Below are 16,821 nucleotides of genomic sequence, written 5' to 3'. Positions count from 1 at the left end.
TAAAATTGGTTACAATAATTCCTCCCACTTTATTTTTCTTTTTCAAGATTGTTTTAGCTATTCTAGGGCCTGTTCCTTTACATATAAATTTTAGAATAAGCTTGTATATATTACAAAAAAAATCTTGCTCATATTTTGATAAGAAACATGTTAAACCTAGAGATCAAAATATGGGGAATCGACATCTTTACTATGTTGAACCTTCCAATCCACGAATATTGTATGTCTCCCTCTCCATTCATTTAGATATTATTTGATTTCTTTTTTCTTTTAATTTTTCTTTGCTTTTTGTTTTTGTTTTTGAATTTTTTTGAGGAAGATTAGACCTGAGCTAATATCTGATGCCAATCCTCCTCTTATTGCTGAGGAAGACTGGCCATGAGCTAACATCCGTGCCCATCTTCCTCTACTTTCTATGTGGGACGCCTGCCACAGCATGGCTTGCCAAGTGGTCCCATGTCCGCACCCAGGATCTGAACTGGCAAACCCTGGGCCGCCGAAGCAGAACGTGTGCACTTAACCTCTGCACCACCGGGCCAGCCCCTATTTGATTTCTTTCACCAGCATTTTGTAAGTTTCAGCCTAGAAGTTTTGTGCAAATTTTGTTAGAGTTATATCCAAGAATTTCATTTTTTGAGCAATTGTAAATGACATTGGGTTTTTAATTTCAATTTCCATATGTTCATTGATAGTATATAGAAATACAATTGATTTTTATGTGCTGATTTTGTATCCTGTGACCTTGCTAAATTCGCTTATTAGTTCTAGGAGTTTTCTTGTAGATTCCTTGGGATTTTCTATGTAGACAATCATGTCTTCTGCAAATACAGTTTCACTTCTTCCTTTCATTCTGCACATGAAATACTATTCTTTTATGAAATACATATCTTCTTTCTTTTTCTAGCCTTAATACATTGGCTAGAGCTTCTAGCATTATGTTGAATAAGAAGAGTGAGAGTGGACATCTGCTTTGTTCTTGATCTTAGGTGGGAAATTTAGTCTTTCACTATTAAGTATAATGTTTACTGTTGGTTTGTGTGGATACTCTTTATTAAGTAGAGGAAGATCTCCTCTATTTCTAGTTTTCTAAGAGGTTTTTTATGTTGAACCAGCCTTGCATCCCTGAAATAAACTCCACTTGGTCATGGTGTATAATTCTTTTTAAATGTTGCTGAATTCTACTTGCTAATATTTTGTTAAGGATTTTTGTATCCATATTCATGAAAGATATTGGTTTGTAGTTTTCTTTTTTTGTGTTTTCTTTGTCTGGCTTTGATATCAGGGTAATACTTGTTTCATAAAAGTCAGTTGGAAAGTATCTTCTCTTCTATTTTCTGGAAGAGATTGTATAGAATTGGTGCTAATACTTCTTTAAAAATTTGGTAGAATTCTCCATTGCAAGCATCTGGGCCTCAAGATTTCTTTTTGGGAATTTTTAAACTATGAATTCAATTTCTCCATTAGCTATAGGACTATTTAAATTATCCAGTTTATATTGTATAAGTTGTAATAGTTTTGTTTTTTAGTAATTGGTTCATTTCATCTAAATTGTTGAGTTTATGTGCATAAAGTTGTTCATAATATTCCTTTATATTCTTCTTCATGTCTGTGAGGTCTGTAGTAATATCCTGTTTCATTGTGGATATTGGTTTGTCACTCTTGCTAGTTTGTCAATTTATTGTTTTACCAATTTTATTGGTTTTCAAAGAACCAGTTTTTTGTGCCATTGATTTTTCTCTATTGTTTTCCTGTTTTCAATTTTATTGATTTCTATTTTTCTTTTTAAATAGCTTTATTGAAGTATAATTTACATATCATAAATTTCACCTATTTCAATGGTATAGTTATGCAAGTTTTAGTAAATTTCTACAGTTGTACAACCATCCCCACTATCCCATTTTAGAACATTTCCTTCACCCCAAAGTTTCCTTTGTGCCTGATTTCAGTCAGTTCCCACTACCATCCCCAGCCCAGGAAACCACTCATCTGCTTTTAGGCTCTACAGTTTTTCCTTTTCTAGAAATTTCATATAAATATAATCATACAATATTTAGGTATTTTGTGTGTTGGTTTCTTTCACTTGGCATGTTTTTGAGGTTCATCCATATTTAGCTGGTATCAGCACTTCGTTTTATCGTTGAGTAGTATGTCATTGTATGGATATAACACATTTTGTTTCTATTCATTTATTGATGGGCGTTTGAGTTGATTCCAGTTTTTAGCTATTATGAAAAATGTTGCTATGAATATTTGCTACAAGTCTTGGTATGAACATATGTTTTAATTCCTCTTGGATGTATACCTAGGAGGTCAGTTTCATTGATTTCTGCTCTTATATTTATTATTTCTTTGCTTCTGCTCACTTTGTGTTTATTTTTCTCTTTTTTTTTCTAGTTTCTTGAGGTAGAATCATAGTTTATTAATTTGAGACCCTTTATCTTTAGTGCTATACATTTCCCTCTCAGGACTACTTTAGTTGCATCCCATAAATTTTTATATGTTGTAATTCATTTCCATTCAGTTTAATGTATTTTTAAATTTCCTTTGAGACTTACTCTTTGACCCATGGATTATTTAGAACTGTGTTGTTTTATTTCCAAGTATTTGGAGATTTTCCTGCTATCTTTCAGTTACTGATTTTTGGTTTAACTCCAGGATGGTCAAAGTATATATTCTATGTGATTTCCATTCTTTAAATTCATTGAGCTTTGTTTTCTGACCCTGGATATGATCAGAATGTTCCATGGGTAGTTGAAAATAATATATATTCTGTCATTGGGTGGTATGTTCTCTAAGTGTCAGTTAGGTCCTGTTCGTTAATGATGCTGTTCTTCTATATCCTTGTTAGTAATTCTATGAATTCTTTTTTTGTTTTTTTGAAGATTGGCATCTGAGCTAACAACTATCGCCAATATTCTTTTTTTTTCTGCTTTTTCTCTCCAAATCCCCCTAGTACATAGTTGCATATTTTAGTTGTGGGTCCTTCTAGTTGTGGCATATGGGACACTGCCTCAGTGTGCTCTGACGAGTGGTGCCATGTCCGCGCCTAGGATCTGAACCAGTGAAACCCTGGGCTGCCTAAGCAGAGTGCATGAACTTAACCACTCAGCCACAGGGCTGGCCCCTATCAATTCTTGAAAAAGAGTTTTATCAATTATTCTTCACTTCTTCCATATCCTTGTTAGTAGTTCTGTCAATTGTTGTCACATTTTTGAAGTCTCTAACTGTAATGATGGACTTGTCTATTTTACCTTTCAATTATATCAGTTTTTACTTCACGTGTTTGGAAGTTTTGTTATTGGTACATACACATTTAAGATGGCTATGTCTTCCTGGTAGATCGACCCTTTTCTCATTATATAATGTCTTTCTTTGTCCCTGCCAATTTTCTTTGGATAAAGAGACATTTAAGATTGTTAAATCTTCTTGATACTTGATAAATTGACCCTTTTGTCTTTTTGAAATGTCTCTCTCTCTCTCTGCTAATATGTCTGTCTTAAGGCCTACTGTTTTCTGATATTAATATAGCCACTCCAGCTTTCTTATAATTAGTGTTTGCATGGTATATCTTTTTCCATTCTTTATATATAAAATGCATTTTCTGTAGACAGGATAGATATAGTTGGGTCTTGCTTTTTTACCCATCTCTCACTTTTAATTGGAATGTTCAGACCACTTACATTTACTATAATACTGATATGATTATGTCTACCATCTTGCTCTTTGTTTTTTTTTTCTTATCCCATCAGTTATTTATTTCTTTTTAATCTTTTCTTTCCTTCTTTTAGATTGAGTATTGTTCAGCATTCCATTTTGTCTCGGATATTAGTTTATTTACAATATGCACCTTTAACTTACCATAAATATAATTTAAATAATATTATACCACTTCACATATAATGTCCTTACCCTTTAACAATATACTTCTATTTCCCTCCTGTGGTTTTTTGAGCTGTTGTTGTCACACATTTTACTTCTGCATATATTTTAAGCCACAATATGTTGTTATTTTTGCTTTAAATAATTTGCTTTAATTAATTTGTTTTTTTAAAGAAATTAAAAAGTGAGAAGAAAAGCCTTTAATATGTAACATACATTTTTATCATTTGTGTCACTAATTTCTTTACATAAATCCAAGTTTCTACCTGGTGTCATTTTCTTTCAGACTAAAGAACTTCCTTTGATGTTTCTTGCACTACAGATCTGTTGGTTGCAAATTTTCTTGATTTTTGTTTGTTTAAAAAAAATCTTTATTCCACCTTTGTTTTTGAGAGATATTTTTGCTGGATATAGAATCCTAGGCTGAAATTTTTTGTCTTTCAGCACTTTAAAGACATTGTTCCTCTTTCTTCCGCTTTGCATTGTTTCTGGTGAGAAGTCTACAATCTTTCTAATCTTTGTTCCCCTGTATTTAATGTTTCTTTTCCTTTTACTGCTTCTAAATTTTTCTCTTTATCGATGGTTTTCAGAAATTTGATTATGATGCTTTGGTGTGTTTTTCTTTATGTTTATCCTACTTGTGGTTCATTGAAATTCTTGATTCTGTGGGTCTATAATTTTCTTTAAATTTAGGAAGTTTTAGATTATATTCAGTCAAATATTATTTATCACACACACACAATTATGGAACTCCAATTGCACTTATGTTAGACTACTTTATATTTTCCACTTTATATATTTCTGGTTGCTGAAACTCTATTCATTTTGTTTTTCAATCTGATTCTGTGTGTTTCAGTTTGGATAGTTTCTATTGCTATGTCTTCAGGTTAGGTGATCTTTTCTTCTTCAGTGTCTGGTCTGCTGCTACTCCCGTCTAGTTAAGTTTTCATTTCATTTATTGTATTTTTCACCTCTGGAAGTTCCGTCTCATTCTTTCATCTCTCTTATTATCTTCATGTTTTCCTTTAAATCCTTGAGAAAATTTACAATAGCTGCTGTAGAGTCCTTGTCTGCTAATTTTATCACCTCTCTCATTTCTAGTGATGATTTTCTTCCTGGTTTTAGATCACAATTTGCTGCTTATTTGCATGTCTCGTAATGTTTTTATTGGATGGTAGACATTGTAAATACCACATTGTTGAGTGTTTGGGTTTTGTTTCTTTCTTTAAGAAGTACAGATGGTCTCTAACTTACAATAGTTTGAATTACAATTTTTCAACTTTACAATGGTGTGAAAGTGATACACATTGACTAGAAACTGTACTTTGAGTTTTGAATTTTGATCTTTTCCTGGGCTAGCAATATGTGGTACAATACTCTCTTAAGATGCTGGGCAGTAGCAGCAAGCCACACTCCAAGTCAGCCACTGCATACTGAGGGTAAACAACCAATACACTTACAACCATTCTATACCCATATAACCATTCTGTTTTTCACTTTCAGTACAGTATTCAATAAATTACATGAGCTATTCAACACTTTATCATAAAATAGGTTTGTGTTAGATGATTTTGCCCAACTGTAGGCCAATGTAGTGTTCTGAGCACATTTAAGGTAGGCTAGGCTAAAGCTATGATGGTCAGTAGGTTAGGTGTATTAAGTGCATTTTTGACTTAATGATATTTTCAACTTACCATGGGTTTATTGAGACATAACTTCATCATAAGTCAAGGAAGATCTGGTTGATCTTTTCAAGGCTTATTTTTAAGCTTTGTTAGGGCAGGTCTATAGCAGCCTTGGCTTTGGGCGAGTGTAGCCCTACTATTCAGTTGTGACTCTTTTTTTCTGCTTTGAGTGTTCAGCAGAGACTCTGATTCTGGCTGAATGGAATTCAAATATTTCCCATTGCTGTGTGAGCTCTGGGACCTCTGCAGCTAATAGCTCCCTTGACATTTGCTCTTTGCCCAGCTTCAGAAGAGTGTCAGTCTGTGCACATTCAATTTATTATTCAGCCAAAGACTCAGTGAGATCTTTATCCTGATTTCTGGAGAACTTTGTGTGGCTCCATTCTCTCTGATATTCTGTCCCACAAATTCTAGCTGCCTTAGTCTCCTCAAATTCTAATTTCTACCCTCAACTCAGCAAGGCCATTTTGTTATTCTTGGATTTCCCCTTTCCTGCCCCATGGTTTAAAAGTTGCCTCTAGGCAAAATACCAGAGATCCTAGAACTCACTTCATTTGCTTTCCTTCTCTCAGTCTTGCACTCTTTTTGAGCCAATGTCTAAAAGCATTTTCCACATATTTTCATCAATTTTCTAGTTGTTTATAGTGGTATAGCTAGTTCCACATGGTCAAAAGCAAAGTTTTCACTTTCATAATATATCCTGGAAATCTTTTGTATCAATTTCTAGAGATCTTTGTGGATTTTTTTTTATATACAGCTTCATAAAACTCCACTGTATGTGTACATATTATAGTCTACTCAACCAATCTATAGTTTGTCATTTAGGTAGTTTCCAATCTTTTTTGCAATTACAAATAATGCTATAATAAATAACCTGGCGCATATGTATTTTAATAATTTTTGATGTGTATATTCAGGGTAAATTCCTAAAAGTGTGATTGCTAGGTCATAGGGTATGCATATGTAGTTTTGCTAGATATAATTATTTTCCTCCATATAAACCATTTTGCATTCCTATCAATAGATGAGAATGCTTATTTTCCCACAGCCTCATCTACAGAGTACATTGTCAAGCTTTTCAAGTTTACCAATATGATCAGTAAAAAAATCTCAAAATAGTTTTGATTAGAATTTTCTCTTATTATGATTGAAGTTAAATATCTCTTCATAATTAAAGAGCTAGTTTATCTCTTTTTTAAAATTGTCTGTTCATATCTTGTGTTCATTTTTCTATTAGAGTTTCTGAGTGTTTTGTCCTAAAATTTTAAAAACTTAATTTATATATTTAGAGATATTAGCCCTTTGTCCAAGAAATAAGTTGCAAATATTTTCTTCCAGTATGTCATTTGCCTTTCACCTTTGTTTATATTATTTTTTTGCAATGCGATCTTTTTCCCCCTTTATTTTTATGTAATCAAATGAATCAGTCTTATATTGCATTTAGGTTTTGAGTCACACTTAGAAAGCCGTGCCCCACATTCAAGTTATAGAAAAAATCATCAGTTTTCTTCCAGTGCTTGTATGTTTTTTTGGTTTTTACATTTAGATCTCTGATCTGTATGGACTTTATTCTTGTGTTTGCTGAGGTATGGAACTAATTTTATCTTTTTCCTAAGTGGCTATCCAGTTGTACCAATACCATTTATTAAAAACTTCATCTTTGTCCTAGTGATTTGAGATAGCATCTTTATCGTGTACTAAACTTCTGTATTGCCAAAAGGTTCTAATGATCAGAAAGCCACACTTCTTTCCCACTCAATGTTACTATTATATGTTGAAGTGAATTACTTTATTTCAAAAAAATAAAGAAACAACTAAGCCATACAAGGCTAACCCCTTGGTGAGAACTGATAATAATTTAGATAAAATAATAAAAGCATGCGGGGGAGAAATTGAACAAATACTGTTTCTCTAAGGAGAATTTAGATCTTTGAGGAGATTTTCATGTGGACAAATTTAGTAATTTTTTGCAGGTAGTTTCCTGGCGTATTTAAGCTTTGAAATATAATAAACAGTAAGAGAGTACTAATGTGATCAAGACTAGAAGAGAATAGTGCTTAAATGGACGAAGAGGTAAACATCTTTTTTTCCCTTAAACTTTTGTTTTTTTAAAGATTTTATTTTTTCCTTTTTCTCCCCAAAGCCCCCCCCACCCCCCCCCCCCACCCCCCGGTACATAGTTGTATATTCTTCATTGTGGGTCCTTCTAGTTCTGGTATGTGGAAGCCCCTCGGTACATAGTTGTATATTCTTCGTTGTGGGTCCTTCTAGTTGTGGCATGTGGGACGCTGCCTCAGCATGGTCCGCTGAGCAGTGCCATGTCTGCGCCCAGGATTCGAACCAACGAAACACTGGGCCGCCTGCAGCGGAGCGCGTGAACTTAACCACTCGGCCACGGGGCCAGCCCCTTTCCCTTAAACTTTTCATCCCTAAAATCACTGATTATAGTTCCAAAATATTTTGATGAGATAATTCCTTCTTGTTCTAAGGTTAGATAGACTAGAGGTCTTATAAAACTTACTCTTAAGATTCTTAGATTATTTTATTAAACCGAAGTATGCAAAACATTTTTTCATATAAATAAATTTCAGGTAAACTTCAGATAAAAATTAAGGCTAAACCATCCAGCTTCTTCACCAAATGCTTGAATCTCCCACTTGTCTAAATTGTGATACATGTTTGATTGATTTATTGGTTATCTGTTTTTATACCATTTATCCTTAAATGATCCCTTAAGTTGACTTTAGGATGTTTCTCAAATAGGCAAATCATATTGAATTGAAAGATTACTAGATGATATTTAGAATTTTAAGGGAATAACACATATATGTTTTCACTTGAATGCTGTAATTTAATAGTATCATTAGTAGGCTTTTCTGATATTACTGACTCTCAGGGAATAAATAATATTAGGTAACTACCTAACATTAAAAAATAACAGTAGGTAGGGGCCAGCCCAGTGCAGAGCGGTTAAGCGCACCTTCCGCTTCGGTGGCCTGGGGTTCACCGGTTCGGATCCCAGGTGTGGGCCTATGCACAGCTTGTCAAGCCATGCTGTGGCAGGCATCCCACATATAAAGTAGAGGAAAATGGGCACAGATGTTAGCTTAGGGCCAGTTTTCCTCAGCAAAAAAGAGCAGGATTGGCAGCAGATGTTAGCTAAGGGCTAATCTTCCTCAAAAATAATAATAACAATAATAATAATATTAGGTAATATTTATGGAGAGCTTCCTCTGTTCTAGGCAAGGCCAGTGTCATGGGCAGGTGACCTGTGCTGTCACATGGACCCCATTCTTAGAAGGGTCCTGCATTTGGATTAATGCCCTGCTGTCACCATCTTGAAATCCTTAATAATTTTGAAACAAAGAGCCCCCTATTTTCATTTTGCATTGTCCCCACAAATTATGTAGCCAATCCTGGTACCAAGCACTATATTTATCAAGGAGAGTATATAATTTAATTTATATTTTTGAAAGATCCCTCAGGTTTGTGTATGTGAAGTGGAGTTTAAGGAAAGCACAAGAGGATATAAGAAGACCAGAGAGGAAGCTATGGCAGTGTTTAAGGTGGCTTTGACTCAGGTGGTGGCAGTAAAGAGGGAAAGTAATTGAAAGATTCAAAATATATTTTGGGGGCTGGCCCCATGGCCGAGTGGTTAAATTTGCGTGCTCAGCTTCAGCGGCCCGGGGTTCCGCTGGTTAGGATCCTGGGTGCAGACATGGCACTGCTCATCAGGTCACACTGAGGTGGCGTCCCACATGCTACAACTAGAAGGACCCACAAATAAAATATACAACTATGTACTGGGGGGGTTTGGGGAGAAAAAGCAGAATATATATATATATATATTTTTTTTTTTGGAGGTAGCAAGTATTGGCATGAACTGGTGAAGAATTGAATGTGGGGATGTTGAAAAAGATGTTGAAAATAACTTGGAAGTTTTTGACTGGACTAGAAATGCCCCTTGTTAGATGAAGAAGGTTGGAAAATGTACAGATTTGAGAGTGTAGTTAAGAGTTGGGTTTGATATTATGCTAAGTGAAAGAAGCCAGATACAAAAGGCTATGTATTTTGTAATTCCCTTTTTATGAAATTTCAAAAAGGCAAAAGAACATAGAAAGTAGATCAGTGGTTGCCTGAGGCTTGGGGTAGGAGCAAGGATTGAGTACAGACAGGCATGGGGGAACTTTTAGGGGGTGATGAAAGTATTCTAAAATTAGATTGTGGTGTTGGTTGCATAACTGTATAAATTTACTAAAAATCATTGATTGTCTAGGAGAACTCTATGGCAAGTATAAACTGTTAAGGATTGAAATAAGAGATTGAGGTGCCTGTAGTTATGTCAAGGAGTGCTATTATTATTCCCATTTTACAGATAAAGAAAATAAAAGCGAAGTTAAAAATGAAAGCTTCGTGGTTACATAGCTACTAAGTGTAATATCCACTATTGGAACTTGAGTCTTTTAGACACTAAGGCCCCACTCTTGACCACTATAATATATTCACTTTCTATTTTAAAATTATATTGCTTTATCTCATTGATCAGAGGATCTCTTGAAATTATAAAACAGAGAGAAAAGAAGATAGAGACTAGAAAATTGTATTGATCCTGTACACTGGTGCTTCCATTTCCCCTGGATAGAGGTAACAGGGGAAGTTACACCATCTCTCTGTTTTTTTCCAGGGTGAGTTGTGTTACCACACCTTACTTGGCTCTTTGGCAAACTATGTTTTCTCTTTGAAATCATTACGTTAAGAAATAGTTTCATTAGGCCCACTGGCAGCTTGAAAGAGTGACTGTATCTTTGACAAATGCTTACCCCTTGGGAAAATGGATGCACACAAATGAATATATATAGTTCTTAGTGTATTTTATGATTACTATGCCATCAGCATGAAGATTGCTATATTAAGAAGCATTAAATATAGGGAGAAGTTGGTCAAAGGGTACAAACTTTCAGTTATAAGATGAATAAGTTCTGGGAATCTGATGACTATAGTTAACAGTACTGTAGTGTGTACTTGAAATTTGCTAGGACAGTAGATCTTAAATCTTCTTACCACACACACACACAAGGCAAGATGATGGATGTGTTAACTATATTCTGGTAATCATTTCACAATATATACATATAGTAAATCATCATGTTGTACACTTTAAATTTATACAATTTTATTTGTCAAGTATACTTCAATAAAGCTGGGAGGAAAAAAGCATTAAGTCCCTACTGTGCTAGATACTGGGAATATAAGCGATCATCAAAACAGGCATGGTCTGTGCCCTCCTGCAGCTTTTATTTTAGTGGAAGATACAGATATTATGCTTAAACAAAAATATAATTATAAAATTTTAACTTGTGCTGGGTTCAACACAGGAAAATATAAAGTGCCCTAAGAGAGCATAACAAGGATCATAGTTTAAACTGATCCCTAATGGAAGATGCCTATTAGGAAGTAACATTTAAAGTGAGACCAGAAAGATTTGTAGAAATTAGCAAGGCAAAGAGAGGGAAGGGAAAGAAGCCTTCCTGGGAGAGGAGCGGGCTGCATGAAGGCCCTGAGGCAGAAAAGAGCTTGGCTAACGACCGTACTGTGAAAGCAGTGTAAATGGAGTATCAAGAGAAGGAGAAGCATGAGAACTTGGATACTACGCAAAGGATTTGGTATTTTATTTCAAAAGCAGTAAGATGCTACTGAGGAGTTTTGAGCTGGAGAATCGTATGATCCAATTAAAATTTTGAGGTCACTCTGGCTACTGTGGACAATGGATCCAAGAGAGTTCTGCTGGCTAATGAAGAGGTCTTAGGGAAACTATGGGCCTTATTACTAATGGGAATACTACTTCAACTTTTAAAAGCTAGTTTTTAAAAATCAGACTGTCAATTAAGTGATGGTGAATGGGAAAAAATGATTGATAAACCAGTATATCTTTGAATAACCCACTAGATCAGTGCTTCTGAAACTTTAATGTACATTCAGATCACCCAGGTATTTTGTTAAAATGCAGATTCTGGTTTGGTAGGTCTGTAGTGGGGCATTTCTGCATTTCTAACAAGCTCCCAGGTGATGCCTATGCCATTGGTCCTTGGCTCACACTCTGAGTAACAAGTGACTGGGCTGTATCCTATATTCTAAATTCGACATATATTCTGTAGTATATAGTCTTTCTTCTAATACCTATCAGCCTTCTTGGTGGTCTGGCCAATTGTCAAACTTGAGTATTTAAAACTGGAGGTTTTAAGAGATGAATTAAGGTATTGAGGATGTGGAGAGACAAGTCAAATACGGCTTTTCATCCCTCCAATAAATATCCTATATATACTTCCTATCTACCTAACTAACCTGTCTGCCTACCTCCCAGCCTTAAGGTTCAGGTACATGCAGAAAGGACTATATGCAGTCAAAGTGATGTCCAAGACAAGTATACAGAAATAGTATGAAGCTCTAAAACTTTACATCTAGTATCTAATGGGGTGATTTGCATAATTTATTGAGGCTTATTCTGTACCAGGTATTTGACTTGCCTTACTCCTTTAGTAGGAGAGGAACCCAGGGGCCCTCAGAGGGTAGTTTCTTGTCTAAGGATGTACAACTCAGCTCTGACATTTCATAGCAGACTCTCTTACTTATTATCCTAATCATTGCTATTTTCTTTGGTGACTACAATCCTAAATGCAGAAAACTCAAGGCTCTTTATTCTATGGCTACAGGCTTTGTATTTCTGCCATGTTTCAATCATTTTATAAAGGTCCAAGGTGGTAAAGAGGCCTGTTTCTTTCTTTTTCTTTTCCTTTCTTTTTTTGGGGGTGGGGAGGAAGGAGGATGTTATCCTTTGTTAGCAGTGCACCCTCTCTCTGTGGCATATGAACCCAAGACCTTGGGAAATGATTGATTAAGTAAAAGGAAGTGTTTGAGATTATGCTTTATGATTGAGATCATGCTCACTGGGAAAGACAGGGTGGGAAAATTTCACACTGCCCCTGGTGATTAAGCAATGAGAGCTAAAAACATCCAGTTGTAAAAGAAACCTGAATTGTATTTTTAATTTCATAAAACAGAGTTAAACCAAACAGCTCCTGTTAATTTTCTCTACTGAGGAAGTGACAGGGAATTAATTCTACAGTCTCATTTGCTAAGAGAGAAAACTGAAATTATTAACATCTCCACAGAAATGCTAAAAGCCTCCTTACAAGTAGAGCCCAGCTAGATAGGTTTTACCCAGTCCTCCAACAAACCCAAGATGTTAGTGTTTCTCCAGATAACGTTGTGTCGTTTTCGGTTTGGTTTGGTCCCCCTTCTTGCGATTGAAGAAAACGATTAAAGTGTTTAATAGGCCTTGGTTTGGCTTGAAGACTTGCAGCACCGCCAGCTTCATCGCCCTGCTTTCCAGGCTAAGGTAGGCTTCCGACGGAGGGATACTGCCAAGGCGCTTCGGCCGGCCATAAACTCTGGGAGGAAGCCAGAAGAAAGTGAAGTTCCTGGCGCTAGCGCTTGTCCCGCTCAGAGCCCGGCGCTAGCGCATTCTTCGTGCAGTTATTGGCTGGGACTCTGCGTGCCGCTGTCGGCCAATGAAGACGCTGGAGATCTGGCCCCGGCCCGTCCCCTCTCGGCGCCCCGGGATGAGGCAGAGACCGAACAGCCGGCGAGCAAATCAACGGCATCCAGAAAGCCATGTCCGACTCGGCGCCCAGCGCCCAAGCGCTAACCCGCTGAAAGTTTCTCAGCGAAAAAGCCGGGACGATCTGGACCCCGCTAAGAGAAACTGCCTTTGAGTGAGATGGTCCCAGAAGCCTGGAGGAGCGGACTGGTAAGCAGTGGGAGAGTGGTGGGAGTTTTGCTTCTGCTTGGTGCCTTGCACAAGGCTTCTGCCGTCATTCGCTATGAGATCCTGGAGGAAAGAGAGAAAGGTTTCGCGGTGGGCAACGTGGTCACAGACCTTGGCTTGGATCTCGGCAGCCTGTCAACCCGCAGGCTCCGGGTGGTGTCTGGAGCTAGCCGAAGATTCTTTGAGGTGAACCGGGAGACCGGAGAGATGTTCGTGAACGACCGTCTGGATCGAGAGGAGCTTTGTGGGACCCTGCCTTCCTGCACCGTAACTCTGGAGTTGGTAGTGGAGAGCCCACTAGAGCTGTTCAGCGCGGAAGTGGTGATCCAGGATATCAACGACAACAATCCCGCTTTCCCTACCCGGGAAATGAAATTGGAGATTAGCGAGGCCGTGGTGCCAGGCACGCGCTTTCCGCTCGAGAGCGCGCACGATCCGGATGTGGGAAGCAACTCTTTACAAACCTACGAGCTCAGCCGAAACGAGTACTTTGCGCTTCGCGTGCAGACGCGGGAGGACAGCACCAAGTACGCGGAGCTGGTGCTGGAGCGCGCCCTGGACCGGGAACGAGAGCCAAGTCTCCAGTTGGTGCTGACGGCGTTGGACGGAGGAACCCCGGCTCGCTCCGCCAGCCTTCCTATTCTCATCGCCGTGCTAGACGCGAATGACAATGCGCCTGCCTTCAACCAGTCCTTGTACCGGGCTCGCGTCCTGGAGGATGCACCCCCCGGCACCCGCGTGGTACAAGTCCGCGCAACGGACCTGGATGAAGGCCTCAACGGTGAAATCGTTTACTCCTTTGGTAGCCACAACCGCGCCGGGGTGCGGGAACTATTCTCCTTAGACCTTGTAACCGGGGTGCTGACAATCAAGGGTCGACTGGATTTCGAAGACACGAAACTCCACGAGATTTACATACAGGCCAAAGACAAGGGCGCCAATCCCGAAGGAGCACATTGCAAAGTTTTGGTAGAGGTTTTGGACGTAAATGACAATGCCCCGGAGATCACAGTCACCTCCGTGTACAGCCCAGTCCCTGAGGATGCCCCTCTAGGAACTGTCATCGCTTTGCTCAGTGTGACCGATCTGGATGCTGGAGAGAACGGGCTGGTGACTTGTGAAGTTCCACCAGGTCTTCCCTTCAGCCTTACTTCTTCTCTCAAGAATTACTTTACTTTGAAAACCAGCGCAGCCCTGGATCGGGAGACTGTGCCAGAATACAACCTCAGCATCACAGCCCGAGACTCGGGAGCCCCGTCCCTCTCAGCCCTTACAACACTGCGGGTGCAAGTGTCCGACATCAACGACAACCCTCCACAATCTTCCCAGTCTTCCTACGACGTTTACGTGGAGGAAAATAATCTCCCCGGGGTTCCCATACTAAATCTAAGTGTCTGGGACCCCGACGCCCCGCAGAATGCTCGCCTTTCCTTCTTTCTTTTGGAGCAAGGAGCTGAAACTGGGCTAGTGGGTCGCTATTTCACGATAAATCGTGACAGTGGCGTCGTGTCATCCTTAGTGCCCCTGGACTATGAGGATCAGCGGGAGTTCGAATTAACAGCTCATATCAGCGACGGGGGCACTCCGGTCTTGACCACCAACATCAGTGTAAACATATTTGTCACTGATCGCAACGACAACGCCCCCCAGGTCCTATACCCCCGACCTGGCGGGAGCTCGGTGGAGATGCTGCCTCGAGGTACCGCCGCTGGCCACGTGGTCACGCGGGTGGTAGGCTGGGACCCAGATGCAGGGCACAACGCCTGGCTCTCCTACAGCCTCTTGGGAGCCCCCAACCAGAGCCTTTTTGCCGTGGGGCTTCACACGGGTCAAGTCAGCACTGCCCGTCCAGTCCAGGACACAGATTCGCCCAGGCAGACTCTCACGGTCTTAATCATGGACAATGGGGAGCCGTCGCTGTCCACCACCGCGACCCTGACTGTGTCAGTAACCGAGGAATCTCCTGAAGCCCGGGCCGAGTTCCCCTCTGGCTCTGCCCCTCGTGAGCAAAATAAAAATCTCACCTTTTATCTACTCCTCTCTCTAATCCTGGTCTCGGTGGGGTTCGCAGTCACAGTATTGGGAGTGATCATATTCAAAGTTTACAAGTGGAAACAGTCCAGGGACCTATACCGAGCTCCCGTGAGCTCCTTGTACCGAACACCAGGGCCTTCTCTGCACGCAGACGCCGTGCGGGGAGGCCTGATGCCGCCGCACCTCTACCATCAGGTGTACCTCACCACTGACTCGCGCCGCAGCGACCCGCTGCTGAAGAAGCCTGGCGCCGCCAGCCCCCTGGCCAGCCGCCAGAACACGCTGCGCAGCTGCGATCCGGTGTTCTATAGGCAAGTGTTGGGTGCAGAGAGCTCCCCTCCCGGACAGGTAAGAGTTAGCAAGTCATCCCATAATGATAGTAATGCTTTTTGATTCCTGCACCATGTTGTGGAAGGTATGAGGTGTTTTTTAGTGATGAAGATATTTACCTAATTATGCATCCACATTTTCACCTGGCCCTTCCTAGAGCAAACGTTGTACCTTTGTGAGGGGGATGGCCTGGCTAGAGTGTGGTTTGTAGTCCCACACAGTGTGGAGTTAATTGACTCATCTGTAGACGCAATCCACACCCTCAGCATTCACTTGCCATCACAACTAACCAATCTTGGTAAGGGATCTTTAAGCTATACCCCAAGATCCCAGCACTCAGAGCTTAGCTTGGTGTCATTTGCATTGGGAACAAGCTGCTGGATACCTCTAACCAGTGGCAGCCGCTAGGAATATAAAAACTACCTCATTCGTCCATCTTGCAAATGATTGTGAGATCTGCATTAAAACTCATGGTTTGCTTCTAATTTTCCTTTGCCGACACAGATCCTGTACCTCATTCTCAGATGATTTTCTATGAAAGAAACAAAATTTTACACATCCTTTAAATTTTATTTCAAGCACACTACTGGAAATGATGTGTATGTTATTTACAGAATATTTTTATGTTATAGTAGTAATGCATGTGCATTATAGAAAATTTGGAAAATGCATAAAATTATAAAGAAAAAGTTAAAACTAACTATAATCCCCAAATCCAAAGATAACCACCATTAATTATAAAAGTAATCATTTATTTTGAAAATAAATTCAGACAATCTAAAAGAAGATAAAGTACAAAATGAAAGTTCTTTTGTACCCGCAGTGTTATTCCCTAGCCTTCCAGCATTATTCTTCTTAGGTATACACACAGTGTGAAAGGTAGGTAAACTCCTATCTTGAGAAAGGTAAAGCTTTCATTCATTCAGGATGGTGTGCAAGTGACTGCAAGGCCTTTGTCTTGGAGTGATACTTACACACACTTCCAATTGTGGGAAAATCATTGTTATTTTGTTACTAATAAGTGTATTATTGCTACCAACCCTTAGATTTGACAGTTAGACAAATGAG

At 39.1% G+C, this 16,821-nt stretch overlaps 1 protein-coding gene across 23 annotated transcripts in view; it reads left to right on the top strand.

Annotated features, from left to right (window-relative positions):
* LOC106836957 (protocadherin gamma-C4) overlaps positions 1–16,821 on the top strand; it is a 172,211-nt gene that overhangs the window by 126,423 nt on the left and 28,967 nt on the right. Inside the window, exon 1 of one of the 23 annotated variants that reach the window (XM_070518067.1) lies at positions 12,373–15,771. The exons of the other annotated variants lie outside the window; for them this stretch is intronic. Within the exon in view, the coding sequence (XP_070374168.1) occupies positions 13,342–15,771 (2,430 nt within the window). The 5' untranslated portion in view covers positions 12,373–13,341. Of the gene's footprint in view, positions 1–12,372; positions 15,772–16,821 lie in introns of those variants that run through there. 23 annotated transcript variants of the gene reach the window in all.

The sequence above is a fragment of the Equus asinus genome, chromosome 9 (assembly GCF_041296235.1).
Source record: "Equus asinus isolate D_3611 breed Donkey chromosome 9, EquAss-T2T_v2, whole genome shotgun sequence".
Lineage (NCBI taxonomy): Eukaryota > Metazoa > Chordata > Mammalia > Perissodactyla > Equidae > Equus > Equus asinus.
The sequence above is the reverse complement of the archived record's forward strand: the minus strand, read 5'-3'. Positions and strand labels throughout refer to the sequence as shown.